Here is a 25951-nt window from a genome sequence, read left to right as displayed (position 1 = left end):
CCCCCCCCCCCCCCCCCCCCCGCAGCCTCGGCGACCTCTCCCCGGGTGCCAAAGCGGAGAAAAGCCTCCTCTGTCCCCGTGTCTCCCCGGTCCCCGTGTCGCCCCCGTCCCGGTGTCGCCCCCGTCCCGGTGTCGCCCCCGCCTCCCGCCCCCACCCGCTCCCCCGGGGCGCCGCCGTCACCGCCGGCAGCCGCTGAAGGCGAGGGGCGGCGGGGCTTGCCCGCCTCTCCCCCCTTCCCATCCCTTCCCTTCCCTTCCCTTCCCTCGCCTCTCCCCGGTGCCTATATATAGCTGCCTCTGCCCGAGCCAGCCGGGAGAGCGCTCTGTACCTGCAGGAGACAGAAAAGCCAAAATAAGAGCGGAGCGCCGAGGAGTGACTCTCCGGAGCCAGCCCCGCCAGGAGGAGGATAAAGAGCAGGAGGAGGAGGACGGGGACAGGGACGGGCCCGGCGCCGCTGTCCGGTGCCGGGCGAGCCCCGCGGGGGCGACCCTCGCCCCCTCGCCCCCTGCCCGCCTCCCGGGGGCCCTGCGCGGCGGCGCGGGGCTCGCATGGCTCGGGCGCTGCCGGGGCCCGGCGCGGAGCCCGACCCCGGCCCCGGCGGCTCGGGGGGGCGCGGAGGGAGGAGAGCTCCCTGCGGGCGGCGGCGGCGGCGCTAGCGGGGTGCCGGGGCGGCTGAGCCCTCCCCCTGGGCGCCGGGGTGCGCTCCCCGGCATGTGCTGAAGTGCCCCGCAGAAGCCGCACAAGTTGCAGGAGCGGCTCCTGCGGCCGGACGGCGGCGAGAGCCCGCGGCCGCCCCCTACCCCGCTGCCGACCCCGTCCCGTCCCCCCCCCCATCCCCGTCCGGGGGTCACTTCCCGGCGGGGCTGCCGGAGGCGAGGGTGATGCGGCTCCTCGGGGAGGGGGTGAGGGAGTGAGCGAGAGGCGGTGCGCCCCCCCACTCCGGGCCGAGAACCCCCCCGTCCCGCCCCGGGCCGAGGGGCCCCCCCACCTCGGAGCCTCCCATGCCTTCGGGGCCCCCTCGGGGGGCGGCGGCCCCGCGGGAGGCGGGGGCGGCGCTGCCGTGATGGCCCTGGAGGAGAAGCGGGAGAAGCGGCCGCCCGTCACCCCCATGATGATCGAGGAGGAGGCCGCCCTGCGGAACGGCAGCCGGGGGCTGCCGCCGGGCCCCTGGGCCGAGGCGGCGGGGCCGAGACCCCGCACGACGGAGCGGCACATCGCCGTGCACAAGCGCCTGGTGCTGGGCTTCGCCGTCTCCATCCTGGCGCTGCTGGCCGTGACCATGGTGGCCGTGCTGCTCAGCGTCCGCTTCGAGGAGTGCGGCGCCGCCGCCGACGGCCCGCCGCGGGTCGGCGGCAACGGGAGCCTGCCCGGGGGGGCCCGCCCGCCGCCCCGAGCCGGGCAGCCCCCCGGCCGGCCCGAGCCCGAGGAGCAGGCGCGGGGCGGGGAGGCGACGGCGGCGGCGGCGGAGGAGGAGGAGGAGGAGGAGGAAGAGGAGGAGGAGGAGTGGCAGCGGCGGCGGCTGCTGCCTCCCTGGGCCCGGCCGCGGTTGCCGCGGCACCTGCGGCCGCTGCACTACAACCTGATGCTGAGCGCCTTCATGGAGAACTTCACCTTCTGCGGGGAGGTGAACGTGCAGCTGGAGGTGCGCAACGCCAGCCGCTACATCGTGCTGCACGCCCACCGCATGCACATCGAGGCGGTCCGCGTGGCCGAGGACAAGCTGGCCGGCGCCGTGCGGGTGGCCCGCTCCTTCCTCTACCCCCAGACCCAGGTCCTCGTCGTCGTCCTCAACCGCAGCCTGGAGGTGCAGCGGAGTTACAACCTCAAGATCATCTACAACGCCCTCATCGAGAACGAGCTGCTCGGTTTCTTCCGCAGCTCCTACGTCCTGCACGGCGAGAGGAGGTGAGGGGGGACCCGAGGGGGGCGTGAGGAACTTGGGCCGGCGCTAGGACCCGGCGGCTGCTGGGGGTGGTGGGTGGGTGAGCGCCCCTCTCAGTGCTCTTTACTTCAATACTTACAGAAAAAAGGCGGTGGGGTGGGATTTCGCATGCCACGGACCGATTTGATCCGCTTGGTGCAGCTGAGACGCTGTAGGTTTGCAGGCAGTGGTAGAACAAAGCTGGGCAGTGCCACCTGGTGCGGGTGGCACCGGGCACGGTCCTGAGCCGTGTCCGAGGGTGCTGAGGCAGCGGGGTCACCTCCTGGGCCCTTGTCACGGCGGGCGGGTCACTGGGGAAGCCCCTGTTAAGGCAGGCAGGCAGACAGCCTTTATTTAAAAGGAAAAAAAAAGTTTTCTAACTGCTGTCAAACTTTGTGAAACAAAGGATGGGATGGGTTCTTGATCATCGTGTCAGCGTTTGTTCTTTTAGATTTAGTTTCTTTTTATAATCTGTCCTTTCCTGAAACATCCGTGCAGTGACAGGTTCTCTCCCAGTTCTGTACTTCCTGCAAAGTTAAGTTTATACTTGGAAGAATAGGGAAAAAAAAAAAAAAAAAAAAAAAGTAAGTCAGGCAGAAAAAGCAAGCTCCCCAGCTCAAATCTACAACCCTTGGATTAAAACATGCCTTTGTCACTGTGATTATTGACAGTTTTAAACACTCTGATGTGGGATTTGAGAACGAGATTGGAGTTATTTGTGTGATGTGTCACTGCAGTGAAATGAAATGAAAAATTGGAAAAGTACGGCTGTGGGAGAAAGTGCAGGCAAAATACCTTTTGTCACTGAGGAGTTAGTGAGTGGGTAATCAGAAGTTTTAACAGACCCATATGGAAACAGGCAAATCGGAAAACAAGACTGGTAACAGCAGGGGGTATAATTCACTTTCCAAAACCAAGAAGTTATCTAACTGTTAGCATTCCTGAGCATCTTAACTTTATGTGGAAGTAGTTGAACTGCCAAGCTGCTGCTGCAGTGACATTTCCCCAAAGTTACCGCACTGTACTTCCATGTCAATGCTCCAGTTACGATTTAAAAAAAAAAAAAAAAGTTTTTTTTTAGAGTCATCAAGAGAGTTTAAGGCACAAGGGTGGAAGGCAACAGTTGAACGTGCTTCCCAGTGCTTCTTGTGTAACTTTTCAGGTATAAATAATTTTGTCCTTAATACACTCGAATAAAGTCATATTGGGCAAGATCCTTACCTTATGTAAGGCAGCATTGTTATCCTGAAATCTCTGGCAGTTTTTCCTTACAGCAGCTCACACTTCTTTCAGTAAAATGCTGTTTATAAAACTGTAATCAGTTCATGGTTACAGTTTCATGTGTTTAATAGAAATACCGTTTTTCTTTTTGAACTGTCACAGGCTTAATAACAATGACTCACTGATATAAAATAAATAATACACATTCTAAACCACGAAACTTCTTTGTTCGGAGTGTGCTCTTGCAGTGCAGCAATTTGCATTTTAAAAATAACCCATTTTTAATGTAATGCATATAACCATTTGTAGCCCTTAAACGTGGAGAGTTTCTGCTGTGATAGACAGAAAGGCTCCTCTCATGCCCTCAGGGACCCTGATATTCCAGCAGAACTTTAGCTTTTTGACATCTTCATATTCGATTAAAATACAACAATATTGTTTGAGTAGTGGTTGCTGTGAAAGGGTCTTAAACTTTGTTTTCAACTTTTCTTGTACATGAGGAGTAAATAACTGGTTAACTGTGAGCCTTCACAATCATAGTAATGCCTTCACTTTATAATTTTTTTTTGGTGAAATTAGTTCATTTACTGTGCTATTCATAGGTGAAACTCTTAATTTAGCCTTAGATGTTCATAGTAGTATCTATTTTCTTACTGAAAACTTTAGTATTCTAGTTGAAAAGTGAAACACAAGTGATGAGCTACAAACTTATTTTGCATTATGTGCCAGAATTTACTATTACCGAATCAACAAACATTTAATACAGATACTGTAGAGTACCATAATAATATGCACACATGATTTAAATGAATATCAGACTTTGACATAAATGAAAAAGAAAGAAAAACTTACATCATTCAGACAAAACAAACAGACATATTCTTCCATCTTATAACAACTAAGATGTCAAAATAGATAGGTTGTTGAGGAAACACACGTCTTCCTTTAATAGATGAGGTAGAATTAAAATATCTGCAAATTACTGCCGTGGGTATGCTGAGAAGAGAGACTGCAAGGCTGTCATTCCCAGAGGTACAACTTTTTATGGTGATATTTTTGGGAATTGGAGATAAAAATGTCAGTGCCCAGAGAAGTATGTGGAGACATGGATGAATTACTCAACCTGCTCTTCACTTGCAGTGTGGTGTAGTTTTGCTTGGTTTTCCTCCTAATGCAGAGAGAAATAGATAAGCACAGACTATTTTATTTTAGACATGCATGACAGCTTAGTCTTTGTGAAGCAGTTTTTAACTTTCTGCTTGTTTTACTTTATGGCACAACAAGCAAATCAATATTTGATAGTAATGCACATGTTATAAATATCACAGTTATTGGTAGCTGGTGTATTTTTAGTATGAAATATTGACTGCCCGATGTTTGCCCAGTTACATCTATCTGGATATATGCATCTATCTGTGTGAAGACAGAAGTTGCAGAGTTTACCAGGTTTTATTACTGTGGTGTAGAGATTATATCAATGGTCTAACTCATAACAAGACTACTGATACAGTCTCCAAAAAGCGGAAGAAAAATACTCCTTTTTGTGGGGAGTATCTGTATTTATACAGTAGTCCCAAAGTATGCATTTACATGTTTGTCTGAGCTCATTAAAATTGTTAATTGCAGAGGAAAGTTCATCATTCTTGCTTTATTAATAACAGGCAGGTACAGTTTTCCATGCTCACTTGAAGCTACTGTTGACTCCTAGCTGCTCAGAGTGTGCCTAGAATGCAGAATCAGGTCCACTTGAAATACTTTGCATATAAATTAAGTTGCTTTGCTTCATTTAATTGGCTGATTTGGCTTTGTTGCACTAGTGTAAATCCACTGATAATAATGGATTTTTTTTTTTTTGGATTAACACTGGCATACCTGGCATCAACTTTTTACCATATATTTAGCAACCTTATGCAGAATTATGATTTGCCTCATTAAAAAATGTGGGTTAGTTAAAAGAATACGACATACTGAATTCCTTCAGTAGTTACTAACCAAGTAAGGCTTTTTGTTTTAGACAAAGGACCAATGGTAAAACCTTCAATGGTGGAAAAAAAATTCATGCTTGAAAAAGAAAATTAGCCCTCTGAAAGAGGTGATTATTTCACCAAGAAATGATCTGGTTCTATCAGGCATAGATGTGCTATAGCGAGATAAGAGCAACATTTCAAGACATTTATTTCTTCATTTTTTTTTTATAAAAGAATGCTACTAAATATTTATTAAACCCAAGAAGTTTTAGGAAAAAAATAGATATTTTGTTTTCCTTAAAAGTTGCCTATTCTTTTTTCTCCCTCAGTGTTTAAGAGTATTGTAATGGAGATTAATGCCTATGGACTAATTAATAATAGGTCCCACCATTTTCATTTTATCAAACATATCCACCTGTCTTCTTCCTCCAGAGGAATAACAGATGATTAATCAACCTCTAAAATTCTGACAAATGTTTACCAGGTATCTAAAATTGCATGGTTATTTTTGCTGATGGAACCTTGAAAATGGAGACATGATTCAATACCTCTCAAAAAGCCTACATACTTGCGCTTACGCAGTTAGGTCATAGTCATTTTCTTGTCCTGTGTGCCTCCAGAAAATATTCCCATTGAACCCCATTGTTCTACCTTTTAAGTGTAGCTCCTTGTTTCTGCAGAGAGATCATCCCACATGGATTTTCTCTGAATGGTGTAAATTTGGAGAAAATCTCTACCCACAAATGTTCCTCTTCCATATCTGGATTAATATATACTTAGTTCCAAAGCAAGCAGTTGCAGATTTTTTTTTTATTCTTTCTTTTGGTCAAACTAAAGCTTTCCCATTCTATACAATGGTATAATAAATGCCTTTGACTTCTTTGGAGATCTTTTCATGATTTAACCCGTTAACTAACAACATGTATTTGTTCTTCATAAAATACACTACAAAAGAAAAGCACATCTGGCAAAAAGGCTAAACTACTTTGTGCTTTTTTTAATCATTTGTTTATATGTGTAATTTTGCAAAGGTCCCAGAATATTTTTCCTGGACATGCACAGTAACATTAGTGCTGTATCATAGTGTGTCTCAGACCTGCACGCAACCAGTAAAGAAGCAATCAGCAGTGGAAAACAACGACCCTCTTGAGTATGTGATGTGGTCATAAGTTGTAATGTCCAAAGAAAGGCAGTGTGCTGCCCAAAGTTTCATATGAGGCAAAGGATTATTCATTATTCATCAGGGTGCTGCCTGCAAATTTCCTACAAATTTGTAGGCTGTTACTTTATATTGATTGTGTTACAGTACAGGTAGTAAGAATTCATGCTAAGAAATGCTACAACGACAAAGCAGTGTTCAAACACTCTGTACTGTTGCATTTGTTGTTAAACCACAATAGTCAAGCAATGTTGTATTTAGTGTGTCTGTGAATAGAGTGCTGGTCACAGTCAGTAACAGCTTTGTTGTTTTTTTTTGCCTCTTTTCCAGGTTTCTTGGTGTTACGCAGTTTTCTCCTACTCATGCCAGAAAAGCCTTTCCTTGCTTCGATGAGCCCATCTACAAAGCCACTTTCAAAATCAGCATCAGGCATCAAGCAACTTATATATCTTTGTCCAACATGCCAGTTGAAACTTCTGTTTTTGAAGAAGATGGATGGGTTACAGATCACTTTTCGCAGACCCCTCTCATGTCCACGTATTACCTAGCCTGGGCAGTGTGCAATTTTACGTACCGGGAAACTGTCACCAAGAGTGGAGTAGTTGTAAGTATTTATGATGTTGTACACACATTTTCTAACTGTGAAAACCCTTGCTTTTTGTAAGGGATCATGACATCAAATACTTAACCTTTTTGATTAGCATTCCTAAAATTTGGCAGTTTATTTAATGATGGTGTATACTGCTTGTGGCCTTTTCTAAAGGTTTATCATGGTTGGAAAGGGCCATTAGGGTTGGAAAAGACCTCCAGGATCATCTGGTCTAACCGTCCCCCTACCACCGATGTCACCCACTAAACCATGTCCCTAAGCACCAGGTCCAACCTTTCCTTAAACACCCCCAGGGATGGTGATGCCACCATCTCCCTGGGCAACCTGTTCCACTGCCTGACTGCTCTTTCTGAGAAGAAATTTCTCCTAATTTCCAACCTGAACTTCCCCAGGTGCCACTTGAGGCCATTGCCTCTAGTCCTATCACTAGTTATCTGTGAGAAGAGGCCAACCCCCAGCTCCCCACAATGTCCTTCCAGGTAGTTGTAGAGAGCAATAAGGTCTCCCCTGAGCCTCCTCTTCTCCAGACTAAAACCTGAAATCTAAAATTTTTGATTTGTTCAATACTTTTTGTAATTGATTAGCTTAGTAGGTGTGTCTGCCTCATGAAATTTTAAGCTTTCAGGTATGCCTTTTCACTTTGATTTTCTGAGGAAGTTTTCTCTTGTTTTTCCTACAGCCTTTTCAATACTAGTATTTGTTGGACTTTATTCAAAGAAAACAGTAATACTGGAAAGGTTTCTAGTCTTCTTCCTTTAGTACCGACATGACCCTTGGTATGCTGTGTGCTAACTTGAGAGGCCAGTAAAGTACTTCATATCACAGGGCATGCTTTAGAGCAGGACTTTACATCCTATCTGCTTTCTGTGGAGCTCCAGGCTGGTGGAAGCACTGACTTTCTGGAGCTGTTGTTTCTAAATATGGCATGGTTCCAAGAAGTATGCCATGAAAAAAAAGGGGAAAAATCCTTTATTTATGTCAGTTTTGTTTTTGTTTACAAATATCAAGCACAGAACTGTATAACAAGCCAAAATATACATGAGAAATGCTGTCAGCTTAATAGAATATTTCACAGTGCTGTCATCTTGATTTTACAGGTGTACATACAGAGAAACCCTTCCTTCGTAGTTTCTGTGAATAACAAATTTGAGCTACTTTTGGAAGCACGGGGCTAGGTTGGAGTTTTAGCTGTGTGCCTGAGCAAAGTGGATTTTTAAATTTGTGCTTCTGCAAATGCTCTATAAATTTGTGCTGTAGCCTGGGGGCATAAGGAAGGGCTGCAGGCCTCCTTTCCGTGGTTGATCAAGACATGAAATGTCTCCATAATCACTTTTAGCTAGCCTAAGCATTCAGCTGCTGTAGAAGGATCCCACCCTCTCTGAGCCAAACATTTTCTTAGCCTTTTGTGCCAGCACTCACCTCTGCATAGCCGTACAATATGGCTCATAACTGACCTGAAAAAAAAAATATGGAAGTGTGTGAATATGTTTTCAGCCAAATCAGTTCTTTGCCCTGCTTTTTGTGTGACTTCCTGAGACTAGTATGGATTCAGGGCTGTGCTGAAGATGAGGGAGGGTAGATTCAGACCTTTTTATTGGTAACCCTCATTTAGGTCATACTGAAGTTATGAGGAAATTTTTTTATCACTGAAACGGCAGGGTAGGACACCGGGGAGCCCTTTCCTATAATGGCCAACAGACTATGACACTGTCATTTTATCCCACTGAAGGGGAGGGAGAAGCATGGCTAAGAAGTGATTCTCTGGGATGATTTACCCTAGGAGTGTAAGAATGTTGGAACTGCTGAAGACCACTCCCAGTGGTCACCTGTGGTGGCTGAGCTGGTCTTGTACCTCACCAAAGGTACCAAAGGGGAAAGGCTCCTAGCTTTTTCTGGTTGGGACCTGCTGTTCCTTCCCATGCAGCAGCTCTGGGGCTAGCTGAACCATTAGTTGAGCTGATTTACTGATTTCAATCATTATCTTGAAAAATGAAAGCATTATTATTATTATTATTATTATTATTATTATTATTATTATTTTAAACCAATAAGTTTCTCTGTCAGTTCAGTGAATTAATTTAGAAAAAGATTGCACAAATGCCAGTGCAAAGAAGTAAGAGCAGAGAATGGTGGAGCTGATGCCTCGTTCTTAGTGCTGCTAGCTGCAGATTGATTATCTGGACAAGAAGCATTGCTCTTGGGATGAGAAACTGGTTACCTCTGGCTGTTGTAGTAGTTGGAAGACTGAGCTAAGTAGAACAGGCTAGGATTTAAGGCCATTTCTTACTCCTTATCAATCAGTACCTAAGCAGACTTCTATCCAGGTAGGAGTTGATGATCTTCGTGGTAATGTACTCTTCCTACTGAAGGATTTGGTCTTAAGCTAAGAATGATCTGTTATTCCTCTGCTTTGGCAAGCAGTGGTTGCTTGAGTTTCTCCTTGAACTCCTGTAAAATGGAAGTTTTTGGTGTATGCTGTAGTAGCTTGGTCTTATGTTCCTTGCTCTGTAATACAATGTAACACTTGCAAGCTCATCATGCATGATACTCCTGTGCTATGTCACTCTTGACATGTCCTATAGTAATCTAAAAAACAGTTGGAAGGAGTTCAACTTCCAACATCAGTGTAAGCAAATACATGCAAGATGAGGGATGAACCATGAATTTGAAAGACACAGTCTACTTCCTTTTCGCCTTACGGAGAATCTCATGTTCTAGTAGCATTATTTGCAGCTCATATGCTATAGACTTCTGCTGCTTTTGGATATTTGATATCCTGAAGACAGAAGCATGCTCATGTCATATAGACAATTACTGTTACTTTCTGCATTTCTGATATTTGGCAAAACTGTTCTCAAGTCTTTAGATTTAAGAGGAATCCAAAGAGAACATAAAGGATTAATTTGGTAGGAATTTGTGGCTACTGAGGCCTTGGTTATGTTTGAGTCTTTCTTCAGCACGTGCAGACATACATATGTAAGCTCACTCCTCCAGCCAGACTAAGCTGTACAGAACTTTGTGCCAGCAGTTGCGCAAATTAGTAGATCATCTTGTCAAAGACCTGTAGGCCAAAAGCCTATATATTTTGAAATGGTCTCTTATCCCATAAAATTCTCTAAGTCTAGAGTTGTTCCTCTTGTTTTTTTTTTTTCATAGTGTCCCTACCTCAGAGATATATTAATGTCACAGGAATGCCAAAATAGTTTACAATGAATTACTGGTTACATATATTTTGCCATTTTTCAGTTTCTCAGTGGTCTGTTCATCTTGTTCAGATTTGTCGAAAGAGTATCTTTTACTGTATGAACTTACGGTAAACAGTTTAGAGCTGGGTTTGTTCGGATGAACTGCTGAGGTAAGACATCTTTTCATGACTTTTATATTGCAATCCCAGGAGTTTGTGTACATTACCTAGGTGAATTTTTGAAATTATCTGAACTCCTGGGACATGCAATCTAAACTCCTGAGTTTTCCCTGAAGTTGCTTTCTTGCTCCAGTATCCATGGCAAGTCAACATAAGTGTAAGAAAAAAATAAGTTATCTCCTAATAATAAAGGAACGTTCAAGAAAAAGAACCTAACCACCATGATGAAGCATTTTGATGGGCAGTTTCTTGCGTGGAGGAACCTTTCTTCAATTAACGCAACATACATTATACTTACTCTGTAGACCCCTAAAAGATTTCAGCTTGCATGTACTTTTGCTTTCATTTTTGTGCTTTCATGAGCTTGGTTTTGGTTCACAAAATGTTTGAAGAGTATGGGGGAAAATGTCTTCTCAGATTTTGAAAGCATGCTAATTTTTAAAATCTCATCTCTCTTTCAGCTGACCAATCTTACTAAACTGCTGTGGTCAAGGGTAGATAAACTCTCCAAGGAATAAAAGAAACAGTGGTATTAAAAGCAGGTTTGTTCTTCAAAAATGATTACATGTTAACTGTTCATTTTTTTCTCAAAGAGTGATGTTGACCTCAAAATTAACCTTAACCTAAGCATGAGATTCAAATACATACCATGTTATAAAGACAAGTTGTGCTTTGTACAAGCACAGCTCTGTGTATGTAAATCACTAGCATAACTCCTTAGTCCATATGGGCCTGATCAGAATCAGAATCCCTTATAGAGCAGGTAATTTAAAAGCAGATAATTTAAAAGCAGAATTGCCTTCTATGTGCATTACAGTTATATACTTTGTTGCTCAGATCTGGGACTACAAGGAATTATTCAAATAATTGGTACTGCCTTTTCTGAGTGCAGCTTGATTCCTGCGGAAGGGACTGAGGTGCAGATACCTTTTCTGTTGTGGGCTAGGGAGCAGTGTAGCTCTACCAGGGTGCTTCCTGGGGTAATGTTACATTGATAGAACAGGGACATCCTTATGAACAGGCTTAGCTGATCTTTGTATAGCTTTCTACTGCACTGCAGCTGTGCCAGCTGTAGTCGGTGAAAATCATGGGATCTGTGTATTGTCATCTTTGCACAGTGAAATAATCGAGAAGACTCTGCTTACCTTCACATGCTTGTTTGTACTTGTGTGTTGTGTTTCCTAATCACACCTCATATGTATGTTCTTTGTCAGTAATTCTTAAAAGCAAGATATTGCTGACTGCATTTTAATGTCTGGCATATCATTTCTGCATCTCTTCTCCTCACTATTGTCTTTATTTGTCTTTTCCATCCACCAGGCATTTTGCTACTGTTGTAGCTTCATTTTTTCCCTATCTGGATTGATTTTTACTCTACTTCATGTTAAGCTGTGCTTCTATTCTCCAAGCCCTCTGTTTCTTATTGTTCTGTAGTCAGGTGAACATAAAAACTCACTATCTCCTGCACCTGTCTCATAGGTTATTTTTCTTCTTTGCTTTTTTTTTTCCCCTGCTAATTCTTTCTCTTTCAGTTAGTGGAAGGAGTGAGTGCTCAGGGACAGACTGTATCAGTGGAGATGAATGCATTGCTGGAAAGAGATGTTTCAGGGAGATTCATCTTCTATCATTCTTCTGCTGTGAATGGGGTGTGGAGATAACTATGGAAATGAAGTGACAACTTGCAGCTTTAAAGCGTATGGTTCTTGTCAGGGCAAATATCTGCTAGAAAGAAAAAGTGTGTGGCAAGGAGTGGATTCAGGAAAAGTTCTGGGTCAAAGGGTTAGAAGAGCATGTGCAGGTAGTGCTGGAGCTGGTGATAGTGATTAGCAGTTGAGAAGTGGCTGGCAGACTGGGTGATGATGACTGGGAGGAGGAATGCTGATGGAGGGGAGTGCTGGAAGAAGAATTTTGCATGGTTTCACTTTGACTGCTCCCACTCGTATCCAAACTGGTCATAGCATATGTTGCAGGACTGGCAGTGTATGGGCCTGACCAGAGCTTGTTCTGTTGTGCAGGGTAAGTCCTTCACTTGGTGTCTGAATCCATGCACATGACATTTTAAGGAGAGCTCTACGGCTGGGTGGGTCTTGATTTTAGTTTTATTAAACATTACTGTACAGTCATCAGTGCTGAGTAATTTGTCATGATACAGAGAAAGACCTTGAGGCTAAGAAAGATCTATGAGAAGAGGCAACTGGAATAAGGCCAAGCTTTATTGCACTGCTGTTATTGTGTTATTGTTTTATCTCAGACATAATTAGAGATCACAAGCTCCTGGTTAGTAAAGATCTTAATTCAGTACTTTGATACAGCTAAGTCTTATCCTGACCAGTGAGGTGGAGCTGTAATAATCTGGCTAAAGGAAAATAAGAAAATTACTGCTTCCATAATGCTAACTGATTTGCAGAGAGTCCACATCAGTGTCTCTGCAGTGAATTTTGTTAAGCTTGTGTTTGGGAGACTCCCTCAGTTTGCCTTGGCATCACTGAAATAGATAGATCTCAAAAAGGGCACCAATGCAGGAGTAGTCACTTGCTTCTGCACATGTGAAAAAATCTTCTTGCCTGGAAAGGGCCTGTGAATGAAATCGCATAAGCAGAGGTAGGTCAGGATCAGTGAACATCACACAGCTCTTGTTACTTTAGGTTCAGTGCCATATGAGCATGGCTTTGTACTTGTCCTTAAGACAGGAAGAAGTGTCATGATTCTAACCATTCATGAGATGCCGAAGAGCTTGTCTGGGCTTCATGTGCAGGACAGTTTGCTTGAAGTCTGGGCGATCAGCATGAGGAGACTGAAGACATGATTTTCATTAATAGTTAAACAAACAAACAAACAAAAACAAAGGTTGAACGACTGCTCAGAATAACTTTATCTAGTGGGTTCCATCATTTGTTAGTTGCTAAAAAAAACAAAAAACAACCAGCAAACATTAGTTCTCTCCAAAATAATCCATGTCTATTGTGTGGTCCAGCCTGTAGCTTTTAGAAAATTATTCTATATTTGAAAAATATATTAATATTTGTAGGTAATAGCAATAATGACCTCAAGACCAATCATTTTCTGTCAGTTAATGACTGCCTGGGTTAAAGGCCTGAGGCTCTGCCTTAGGTCCTCTCTTCAGGTGCTGGTTATTAGCTGCCAGCAAATAGTCTCTCCATCAGTTGTTATTTATTAATCAGCATTGAAGCAATTACATACCAGATAGTTTTTTGTGGGTGAGCAAATTGGCTACGGCAGAATGATTTAGCTATCAAAAGTGGAATTAGTCCTCAATTAAAATTAATTTTTCTTCCTCTGCAACCTAAATTTTACTGGGCTTCAAACTTGAGCTCTGCTTTCTAAACTTACCTAATATGTAAAAAGTAACTTTTGTTAGCCCATCACTCACCACTGGGAGGCCACACATGTATCTGATAAACGGATAGCAGCAGCTAATGCAGGAAGCACCAGGCTTATTTCTGAAGCCTGATACGATGCTGACTTTTAACATTGTCCTCAAAGGCTGCTATGATAATGATATGATGATACTCATTAATTTCTGGTCATCACCACAATTGTCCTGCTTATGTATTCCCCTGTGGGAAAAGAATTTTTCAAACAATTGAAAAAGAAAAATGAAAAAGCATGTCACAAAGAATGTGATGGGAGTTATGCAGTTATATGGAGCTAGAAAAGCATACACACATATGAACAAATCAGTTGTTTGTGCCTTTTTTTTTTTTCTTTTTTTTTTCTTGTATGAAATTTCCTCTGTAGTAACAGCAGTAAAGGCTGGCTTTACAAATACTTTTTTACCCACTTCAGCTCTTACTATTGTGAATTGTTTAGTTAAGTGGGAAGCCCTAGTACATTAGTAATCCAAAGAAATTGTAGCCTTTCTAGATTCACCACATCAATATTTGTTTACCCATTCTGTTTCTTGTATATTGAAAATGACTTTTTGTTTATTAATTTTTAAATACTGTAGCTACAAAATATGCCAAAACAAACAAAAACCTATGTGATCAGCATTCATGCTAAACTGAATATGCCAGGGAATCCGTTAGAAACATAAATTGCAAACTTGCAATCCATTGTTATTGATTTCTGGTTGAATTTGCAAGTTGAATGCCCTAGGAAAACACTGCACATGTATTGTGCTTACTCCTTTTAAAAAATGTTCTTGGTCAGCACTTGTAGTACATGCAGTATTTAAATGTGATATTTATTTTATTAACAAATTCTCAGCTGCACTCTGAAAAGAATATTATTGAGTTGAAAGGCTTGAGTTTGGGAATATCCTGTTCTGTTTTGTTTTTGGCTGGGAAGATCAACCTTAAGTATCTGGAGGTAGTGAGCAAGAAGACTATCGGGGGAAAAAAAAAGCACAACTTGGTCTCTTAATTCATGGTTAATTCACAGGCTTGCAATAACAGTGGAGAGAGATGTGCATGTGATTTTTGTGACAAGCGTCAGCCCAGGAGCTTGACTATAAATCAGTGCCTTAGAGAGCATTGATGCATCTGAGGTTGATTCTGGCTAATGACAAGAAAGATAGGTACTCTTAGTACTTCTTTGCTATTTGCTTACAGGAGTAGAAAAAGTCCCTGGAATTCCTTACATTTCCAAAATCGTGAGCGGGAGAAGCGAGGAAAGACTGTTTCCTTTTCTTTTCATGGCCTAATGAGCATATGCTTAGTAGTATGTACTGTGACAACGTAACTCATAGTTAAACCTGAACACTGTATCTGTGCTCTGCTTTCTGTGCTACATTATTTTATGTTTTCGTATGCCTCTTATGTTCTGCTGTCATATTTGACTTCATTAACTTATTCATTGAGGTCCCTGTCCTTGGCATCAACATGAATTCTGCTTTCTGACACCCACTGAAGTACTAAGACTCTATTAACATGTTACTGTAAGAGTCATGCTCTTCCTAGAAAAGCAAAAATGAAGCATTGAACAATCTGTAGGAGGCATCTCACTGCAGGACAACATAAAGGTACATGCATTCCTGCACCAGCCTGAACACCTGTCAGTCAAACCAGCCTTATCCTGCATACCCACCATAGTCACTGCTCTGTGGAGTGAAAATGGATTACTGAGGCAGGTGTCTTAGTTGACATCTAGCTGAGTGACAGATACAGTATTTTTGAAGGAGGAGAGTGATGTGTACTTTTATTTATTTATAGACAAGACTCTCTTCTAGGGTTTAGGTAAGTTTTAATCATATTTTTCATACAGAAACTAGAAATTTAGCCTATTTGTTTCCAGTTTTTATAGCCATCTCATTTTAGAGATTCATAACTCTTGCCAGTATAACCCCTCAGTTTTTGACAGTCACGTATCTGTAACATTCACCTTGTAGGCTAGCCTTTTACCTGATTTTTTAGTGTTGGAAAACCTCCACAATGTTCATCCTATTTTTGCTTTATCTCTGTATTTATTTTTTTTGCTGCCTGGAGTGTGGGAAAGGCTCTCTGGTTTGTGGTGTTACGCCTGTTTGTACTCGTAGAGGATCCAGCCAGTTTATTTGGTTTTACGTGAAGGTGTCCGTAGTGTTAATGACACTTTCGATTTTTCCAGTTGGGTGCTTTCACACTTCAGGTACATGCTCAGAAGGTTTTTATCAGATGCTGGCACAGCACAGCTTCATAGTGTGAACATGCTTTTCCAGGGCTGGAGAAGTCTGGCTGCATTGGTTTATGTGTTCCTCCCTTCTGCTCTCAAAGGAGGTCCTTTGCACAGGCTGAACTCTGCCACTGTGGGCATCGCTGTGGGGACTCTTACGTGCCTTGCAGGTGGTGGTTTCATTCTTGAATCTATTATATCTCTCATGGTGGCTGCTGAAGTGCTTGAGCACAGCACACAGCCCCTTCCCCTGGCACCCATCTTGTACAGCAGGACGGGGACAGGTGGCAGAGAACCAGCTGCTTTGGCTTGGCTCCACGGAATGATACCCTTAGGAAATCCTCAACTGCTCCTTCCTGGCAGCTTTCTGTCTGTTCTGTGCTGTTGAGACATAGCAAGAGCAGCCAGAGATGAGAACTGAGCCCGTTATCTTCTTATTTGGAACAGCATAATTTGAAAGCAGATTATGTTTCTCTTTGAAGGGTAAATGACCTAATGTGTATTAAAAAAGTTATCCCGCAGTGGATTATCCCGAAAAATATTTAGCGACACGTTTTGTTTAACAGCATGCAGTGGAGCTGTGTGGCGGTTTGGGACAGAACATGAAGGCTAATAATGTTATTTGAAGTGACTACAGCTAGGGAGGGCCTAAGAAGCAGGAGGTGGTTATTAGCATTCATTGGGGGCACCTCTGGGAATACCCACACTTTCTTCCCTCCTACCCCCCATTTCTCAAGAGCAGCAAGCAGTTTGGTAGTCATGGCAGCTTGGAACCTCAATTAGAGTTTGTATCCTCAGGACAGCAAGCAGTACCTTGGTTTGCAAAGATAAAAGAAGGGAATAAAGGGTGGAGGAGGAAGAAAGAAAGCGAATTCCTATGGAATAATTTCAAAGAAAGAAGTACACTTTCTGAATCATTCACAAACTGCATATGTGCTTCTTGTAGTTCTCAGTCCTCTGGCTAATTAGATCACAGTCCATGGTTGAACAACAGTAGATCACGCTGTGGGTTTTACTTTACTGAAAAGTTCCTGTATGTTAAAAATTTGATAGTGTTGCTTTGGAGTAAGTTCATTGTTTCCTTTTAAGTACCAGGAGAAGAAAAAGGAGACTGATTTATACCTGATGAGAAAATTTGATATATATCTAGTTTTTAGTCTGACCTGTGTAATTTAGATAGAAGCCTGGTTTGTATGTGGGAATGTCAATGAGTGATAATGTACTGCTTCATATGAAATTGTATGTATAAGTGTGTATACATTCATAAAACAAATACTTAAATATTTGGCTAACACTGTTGACAGAGAAGATGTAAATAAGGATTTTACAAAGACTAAAGGAATAATTTCCCTCATCTGCTATCCTAGTTCTTACTACAAAAGGAATATGTATTATTTCTTCTCCATTCCCTTTGTTTCTTTAGAAGTATGTAGCTGGGGCTTCTTCTGGAACCTCAGACTTTTCTCAGGTTCTCTGAGGTTTAGTTAGGCTTCTCCATGGGGCTGTGGTCTTTGGTATGCTTTATTGTGACCTGCTGTTTTACCCACCTTTGAAATATGGAGTGGTATTTGCTTTTAGTATGTAGTTTAAAAATACTGAACAAACAAAACAAAAACAAAAAACCACCAACCAACTACAATGAAAAGCCCCGCCCCCCCCAATACAACAAAAAACCACCAACCAACTACAATGAAAAGCCCCCCCCCATTTATTTTTCTTTAATATGCAGAAGATTCTGAAATACAGTAGCCTCTAAGTTTTCTATGCAAAAGTGTTATGCCTGTTGCTGTCATGGATAGCGATGAATATACTAAAGTTAGTGGGCCTCAACATAGAAGAAAGATGACTTCCTTGGGAGTGTGTGATAACCTGGTTTAGTAAAGAGAGTTTGAAACTTGTGTCTCTCTATCACGTAGCCTGTGGTGATCCACAGAGGATTGGTCATTCTGGGTTGCCATAGGAATTTTTATATAATTTGTCTGCCAAGAAAGTTGCATCAGCTTCTGGCCATGATAAACCTTTTAAGGCATACAGAGAAGATATGTTGGTAGCTTGGAGTTAAGAACCTAGTATGAACCTTTTCAAAACTGTGATGTGGAAAGCATAATGAGACTTGAAAAAGTGAAAGGGGATGAAGAAGGCTGACTCTGAGAAAGCCTGGGACACATCACTATGAAACAACTTCAAAACACCTAACTAGCTCATATGGGAGAGCTGCTTGAGCAGCAGAAAAAGTTCAGAGAAAGCATAATTTAGGTATGGAAATTAAGATTTGTAATTTGTGTGGTTACAATAGGGCACATTATTAACACTTGTCTTTAAAACAAAATACTTTGATGAGTCACACATGACTGGGAATGATTATGCTACCATGAAGTACTGTGAGGATAAAAAGGATTGGTGAATCATAGTGCAGCTGGTAGAGTTGCCTGTTTTCATAGTTCTGTTATTCAGGGATTGATGGGTAAGAAGAAATATCCTGAGTAGTCTTATATATATATGTGTGTGTGTGTATATGTGTATATGTATATATGTGTATATGTGTATATATACATGTGTATATATGTATATGTGTATATCTGATATGTGCTTTAGCAGCATTTGAAGTATTTACATGTATTTGATTATTTGATTAGTCTACTCCCTAATTGAAGTCATCAGTACAATAATACCTTGCAATACCTACCTGAGAAAGTCCAGAAAAGAACAAAACTAATTTCTGTACAGAACCTATCTGCTCTGAAAAATGCTTCCTTTCTAATGCAGAGATTTATTGCTGCTGGGGTGTTTTCATAAAGTTGAATTACTATAATGGTTATGGTAAACATTTATAAGTTGAAGTGCTTTTCTGTAGTTATTGAACTACTTCAGCTAAACTTGTACATGCTCCCCTCTATCACCTAACTCTTAACCATAGATTTTTGTGTCTTTGTCTTTCTTCTTCCATGGCTGCCTTGTAGCATCTAGTCAGTTCAGATTCATTGTCCTTTCAAGTCCAAGGACTCCTGTGTTTTCAATAAAGCAGGAAAAGTTCAAGTAATGTTGATGAACTTTAGATTACACCGTCATGTTGTATATAATGCATTGCAGCTGAAAGCTGCTGCAGAACGGAGTTTTCTCCTCCCCTCCCTTGCACACTTTTGCTATATCATTTGTGTTGGATCTAATGGTCAGTGGCTAAACAGTGAGCCTGTTCAGTGCACTAATCTAAAGTGAAACTGCCAAGAAAATTTAATAACCTTTTAACTGAACCATCTTACCCGATATGTTGGTAGTCCGTGGACCCAATTTGGGAAGAGGTGGAAATGCACGACTACCCTTTTTAGTGATATGCTATCATAATCATGGGGGTAATTGCAACATAAAACTCTCTATACAATTATTTGGGGAATCTCTGACTGTCACACTTTCAAATTCAAACTGCTCTGATTATTACTTGAAGTTAATTCCAGGTGCTTGGTATGTGTTGATTACAAGTGGGGCCCTCCACATGAGTGAGGTGTTTCTACCATTTTATTTATCTGTACTTCACCTTCCTGTTTATTAAGAACCCACTACAATTATTTTCTGGAGCCTAATTGGCTTGGTCACATTAGTTGGAAAAATAAAACCTGTATTTTTCACTAGGAAGAAGTATTGTGCAAGGGTCCCAGGGCCAGAGCTGACCTATAAGTCGTGTTGGATTACACTGAAATATTGTTTTCAGTCTTTTCAAAAACATTCCTATTGTAAGAACATCTACAGAGGATGATATTTTGTCCTGTCCTGTGTGGAGACTAGTTTTGAGATGACAACCAATGGACTATTACACCTCGACTCCAGCTACTGGGGACCTTGACCTGGAATTATACAAGGGTCACTAGTTTACTAGCCACCAAAGGGCCTTCTATGAATGTACATCATCCATTTGGGAAACTTGCACTTTGCTCTCACAGTCGTTGGTTGCAACAAGATCTGTATTTTACATACATGTCTATTGTCTTAAGTGCATTTATTCCACATATTCATTGGCTGCCTCTTCTGTTGCAAGTATCGGTAACTGGTTGTTCTTCATTTGCTTCTTGTGCACCAGCCCTGGTTTTACAGATGGTTTAGCTGTCCTTTTTCAGAACTCACAAGTACTTAATCTGTCCTTGTATGGGATTCATTTCCCATCTCTTCTTATTCTTATCACCTTTCTCTCTGCCTTTTAAGTTCTATAGTGTCTGTTTTGATATTCTGAACAAGAGAGAGGGGTGGTGCCACAACTGCCTGCAGTGCTCAAGGTTTACATATGTGAGTTTGTACTGTCGCATAATGATGTTTTGTTTTTTATTCTTTTCTTAATCAATTGTAACAGTCTGTTTGCCTACTGAATATCTGCTGAGCACTGAGCTGACATTTTCAGGGGGTGACTCCAAGAGTTCTTCCCTGACTTATAGCTAATTTAGACTCCATTACTGTATATGTATAGTTATGGTTATTTTTGCCCATTTGCATTTCTCTGCACTTACCAGTGTTGAATTTCATCTGCCATTTTATCAGCCAGCCACTCAGTATCATGAGATCCACCTGCAGCATTTTGTACCTATGACTATTCCGAATAATTCTGTGCAGACTGCACCCTTTTCTGATTATGTGTCCGTGTCAATTCTGGATGCATTCCTTATTGCTTATCTGTGATGGTGCGGCAGAAGAGTTTATGACTAGCAAGAAAATGCCAGCTGCATATTCTGTTTTGTGGCAGAAAACTTTCAAAAAACTTTACTGGAAAGTCTTGCTGAAAAAGATTTTGACAGTGTAATGCTACATAGGCCTGGACAAGTGAAAAGAGAATATAAAGTTTGTTACTAGAAGTCATAGGTAATTAGGGTTCAGGTCACTGCTTTGTGACAAGTATAGTAACATTAAAAATTGCAAGACAGTTGTCATGACTGCCATCTATAGTACTTTTTGAGTGTATTTTAGTCAGATGCAGCTGGCTGAGCATACGTGTATCTGTTTTGGAATATTCTGAATCACTTTTAGGCCTCTGTTGAACAGATCTCTGTTGACATACAGTGGAGGCACAGACACCATCTTGTATGCAGACATACATCACAGAGACCTTTGGGACCTGAAAGACACCTGAGGTTTCTGCTTTTTGAACCATCACTGTAACCACAAGCTGTAGTGTTGTGGTTATAATTCTGTTACATTTATTTTTTGAACAAATCCTAGGATATGGAACATTCCGCTTTATTTCAAAAGGAAGGTGTTGTCTGACATGACATGGAATACTTTACTCTTGTTTTGGTAGGACACAGCATTATGACAAATTAAAGTCAGTACTGACAAATTAAGAATGGCAAGTTTGGCTTGTGAATTGCAAAAGTCAGTTGTTTGCGCACTCCTAGTGTGATGCTTAAAGCCTAAGTACTAGAAGACCAGGAAGATTTTTTTCTTTTTATTTTGTATTTTCATGATTTTAGGAGTTTTAGGGGATGCTGGTGATCTGCAAATGTAACAAGTTGGAAAAAAAAAAAAAAAAAGGAAATTTGTGGTTTTGATAGGTGGAAAACTTTTTGTATTGGTCACTTTAATTTTTTTGTTACAACATCCAAGACTGCAGAGACATGAAGGATTTTTTTTTTTTCTTTCCCTTCTCCTCTTCCTAGCAAAGAGAATATTAGAACCATGAAAGACACATCATGACATTGTCTGGAAGTCTTTCTTGTCTAGAGGAGGACAGCTAGTGAAATAAATAATCAATTTCTATATATTTGGACAATGCTAAATATTAGCTTCTGTGGGAACCCCAAAATGGAATAAAAGTTGGACCTTCCATACCTGAGCTTTTCATCTGAAAGAGCCTGTCTGTGATTTTGTACCATTTTCTGCTCATCAGCATTCAGTAACACTGCAGGATAGAGGAAAAATACAGAAACATAAGAAAGAGAGATAAAAGGAGACTGGGAGCTGAAAAAAGATAAATGACTTTGCCGTCAGTACAGTATAATGAAAATCAAATCAGTGCTTGGCAATGCACAGTTGCCCAGTATGGCTAACCCCAGACAGGGTTTTAAGTAAAATATATGTATTTTGTATTTTATTCTTAAGTTCATATAAAGATAAATGACTTTGTTATTCATTGATAGCAGTGAAAATAGAGGTCCTGATTCTGTAAAGTCGTAAGAAAATGTATGACAGTGTTTAATGTCTGTTCAGTTACTGGCTTTGTGAGTAATGGAATTTTGTTGTAAAGGTAAGGCCTGTTACAGCCCCTCTTTGGTTTGTTCAGGTATCGTTACCTGGGTATTTTGCAAGTGGGATATACTCACCTGAAAAGTGTAAAAGAATTGTTTGATAATACACACAAAAGATGCGTAGGAGTTAATGAGCTAGTAGGCTCAATGTTAGTGTGCTCATGGCTGCTGACAGGACACCTAAAGAGTCTCTGCTGGCCAGACAGGCAGCAGCCAGGAGGGAAAGAATTATCCTGCATTGCTCCTTTTGACAGACCCTCAGTGGTGCTGAGCTGCCATCTTCCACCAGCTCTGATCACACTGATGACAGGAGGTGGTGATTCCCAGTGGGGCCAGCTAAACTATCTTTTTATTTTTCCTCCTACTATGGTTTTATGCCATCGTGTGTCTGTATTTTCTTCTTGAATCCCTGGATAAGCTGACTTCTGTCTGTAAGTTTCATATTTTTATCTGCCTGCAGACTTTCTCATACCTCTTCATTAGTTACACAGCTAGGTAAATATCAGAGATGGAACTTGGAATGCAGACAGGTAAACCCCAGGGTGGTGAAACCAGTTACCAGAGAGGGTTATTGGTTACAGTGATAGTATTCAGATGACCAAGTTACATTTATAATTGAAAATAGTATAAAAATAATATTAACAGACTTATTCTCAATCTGATTTTATCAAAATAAATAATAATAATACCTTTCCTGTGTTATTTGCAAATAATTTTCATAGTTCAAATTATTATGCATTGGTACAGTGCTACACTGTCTGTGGGAAATATACAATGGAAACATAATTCATTTTAGAACGTGCTTATACTGGAATCAAAACAAAAAGGAATCCACAACAACTTTGAAAGAGTTTTGCAAACTTGCATTTTGTTCCAGATTGGATCTGACAATATATTTTTAATGAATGTAGTCTTGAACATCTGCAAACTGTTTGCAAGCTGGAATTTTCTTTTCGAATAGCTGACTGTGGAATCACAGACTCTGTAATCACTGATGCTGTGTCTCCACAGTACCTATTTGCAATATAGTAATATAATAATCATAATAATAGCAATAATAAAATCCCTTCCCTCCCAGTTAAAATTCAGTGTTCTGGATAGCGTTTTATAGCAGTATAATGTGCTATATTGTTTATCATGGCCACAGATGACTGCAAATGGCCTTCAATCCCCACGTACAGCTGAAAATATGCTTATTTTCTGAGTTTCTCCCTTCTACCTTCTTCATTTGAGTAAACAAATCCCGGAATCCCAAGTGTACAAGAAACGTCTGAACCAGAGCTCTTTTTTTATGGTTTATATTAAAATGTACAAACCTGTCAGAGGCATTGTTTCTGTGACCACAGATTGAACTCGGGATACCACTAACTGTATAATGGGAGAGTTATAAATGAGCCAGGGTTGTTCACAGGGTCATATTCTTCTATCCCTTCCTGTACTTAAGGGCTTGAGTTGATATTGATGTTGTTCTAGATTTTAAGTCCTTGAATACATCTATATGAATGCAGTTCAATGTACAACTAGGAGATCTACTGGTATAGAAACCAGCAGAGGCAGGTAAAGCGACCACTAAGGTGAGGTGCAGAAACACCACTCATAAATTTAGAGACTGTACGGTTGTGATCATGCTGCAATCATGGAAGTAAACACATCACAGATCAGGCATTTAAACATTGCAGTGTTCAGTGTAGACAGTCCCTTCATCTTGTACTTGCCTTCTTGGCTCATCTTTCTAAGCTGCAGGGCCAAAAGGGAATGAAGGATATCAGATCATTTCTGTGCTTTCTAATGTGAGTGGCTTAGAGTAACTTTATCTGTTTCCATAATTACGGAGCCCTCAGTGACTTAGGTGTTGGAGTTGGTTCCAAAATACCTGCTCTTTCTAGCATGTAATGATACTTCACTTTTTATGAACTCAAAGGCCAGCTATTAAATGGTTATTTTTTTTCATTTGATGCTATACTAGAAATTTCAGAATGCCTATTGCTCGAGAATCTTAAAACCCCTTAGCAATCTCAGCAGTAATGCTGAAGTAAAATCATCATTCAGAGCCACTTCTTAGGGTCTTGCGTGAGTGTGCTTGGCAGAGCATACGAGTGCATCAGTGAAACTTGGGTTGGAGAAGACCAATGGAGCAGCCTTTCCTGATGCTTCAGGGTCTGTGGTATGGTGTCCAGATGCAGAAAATGATGGAATAAAATGTGGAGAACGATGGCTTTTGAGCTGACTAAAGCTATTGTACAGCTCATACGTGACCCCATTCCTGCGTTGGTGTAAAATGAAGCACATCTGTTCTTGTAGGGGGAGATGAGTAATCCTGAGCAGAGTACAGCTCAAGTACAGCATGGTGATCCCTTAATTGGTGCTGATATAGCTGCCTCTGGAACAAGAGTGGGACAGCAATGTCAGCAGAGCATCATGTCCCAGGTTGTTTACTGTGCTGTGAGTCGAGGCCTATTAGCTCAGGCACAGCTCAGCCTCTGCAGCATGCGTGTCTCCATGTGATGCAGGACTGCATAGCGCAGAGATGCCAGCCCACTTGTCAGCTCCTCCATGCCCTGCTCTGCTCTGTAGGACAGCCTGGGCTGCTGCGGTGGTCACTCCTGTCTCCACGTGCCCTCTCCTCTGAAAGCTTACAGCTTTCTGTGACCAAGCTCACCATAGTGATTTGTGGGTTGTTATTATTATTATTACTTGCCAGTAATGAGGTGCTTTCTTTCTGTTAGGAAGAAAACCAGAAGGGAAGTACCCAAGTAGTTGTTTAACATAATCTGTGACCTACTAACCTTCTTATTTTTTCATGAGCAAGCTGAGCAAAGATCAAATGCAGCTGTAGAAGTCCGAAGGCCTGTTTGCTTTTGTAAGTGTAATGCACAGAGGCACTTGGGAGCAGCTGCTGGCTGCGTGGTGTTCAGGAGGCCCTGAAGTGCATCAGCTGGGAGCTGGCTGTGGCATCGCTCCCCGAAGTTTAATCCTTTGGGGTGCTAACGATGGGATTGACTGGTCCTTGAACCAGGCAAGGCTTTCAACTTTGGCCTTTCTTTTCAGAAGGAATCAATCAGCGCTGTGAGCACAGAAACCAGCAGCGATGCTGCTCTCTGGGATTTCTTTCATGTTCCCTCATCGTCTTTTTTTTTTTTTTTTTCCTCCCCCTATGTTCTGTCTAATAGGAGACAGTGGCTTTGAAAGACCCTCATGGGAAAAGCATAGTAGATAGCTTTTTGCTAGTGCCTCTAAAATACTTGAGAGCTTTAGGCAAAACTGGCAGCAGTTATTAGCCAGTGATATTTATACAGATGTTTTGCTTAGAAGCTTCTGGTAGCAGTTTCCTTCACTTCATAAGCAGATCTGAAGGGTCTCAACTGAGTATTAGCTTATACTTCTCTGCCTAGCACCTTCAGTCCTTGTTCCCTTTTAATAACCTTCTCCCATCCCCATGTCATTAGTTGCAGTTTGTGTTTTACAGAAGTCAAATTTTCAAGAGCAGACTCCTACTCCTTGCTGATACTTTTTGCAGATAATCTAAGTACAGAGGCTGTGGTGTGGGAGCAGATCATTTGTCCTTCTCACCCACTGCCCTGCCAACAGCAGTCAAGCACCAAAAACTTAGAAAAAAGCTGCTGGAGGGCTGTTGTGAAATACACTGAACCTAGAGAAAGCTTCCAGATAAAGTCCCCACTTTATCCTTTACAGTGCTTATATCCCATGAAAGCTTCCAAATGATTTCACATTTTTCCATGTCAATACCCGCTGAAGTGTGGAAATGCACTTGCATTCTGCCCATACGCTGTTGATATTGCTTGTAATAACTTGTTTTAATGTTTGTTAATATGGATACCTGCAGGTGCAAATCCTCCGGCTGTAAACAGTT

The 25951-nt window shown here is 41.8% G+C and overlaps 1 protein-coding gene across 1 annotated transcript in view; it reads left to right on the top strand.

Annotated features, from left to right (window-relative positions):
- Positions 1-1064: 1064 nt before the first annotated feature.
- Positions 1065-25951, top strand: part of TRHDE (thyrotropin releasing hormone degrading enzyme) — a gene marked incomplete at both ends in the record, with an annotated part of 198963 nt that continues 174076 nt past the window's right edge. The window contains 2 exons of the mRNA XM_084302453.1: positions 1065-1906; positions 6600-6873. Of these exons, the coding sequence (XP_084158579.1) occupies positions 1065-1906; positions 6600-6873 (1116 nt within the window). The remainder of the gene's footprint in view (positions 1907-6599; positions 6874-25951) is intronic.

The sequence above is a fragment of the Netta rufina genome (genome assembly GCF_964035555.1).
Source record: "Netta rufina genome assembly, chromosome: 1".
NCBI classification, from domain to species: Eukaryota; Metazoa; Chordata; class Aves; order Anseriformes; family Anatidae; genus Netta; species Netta rufina.
This window is presented reverse-complemented; position numbering and strand designations above follow the sequence as displayed.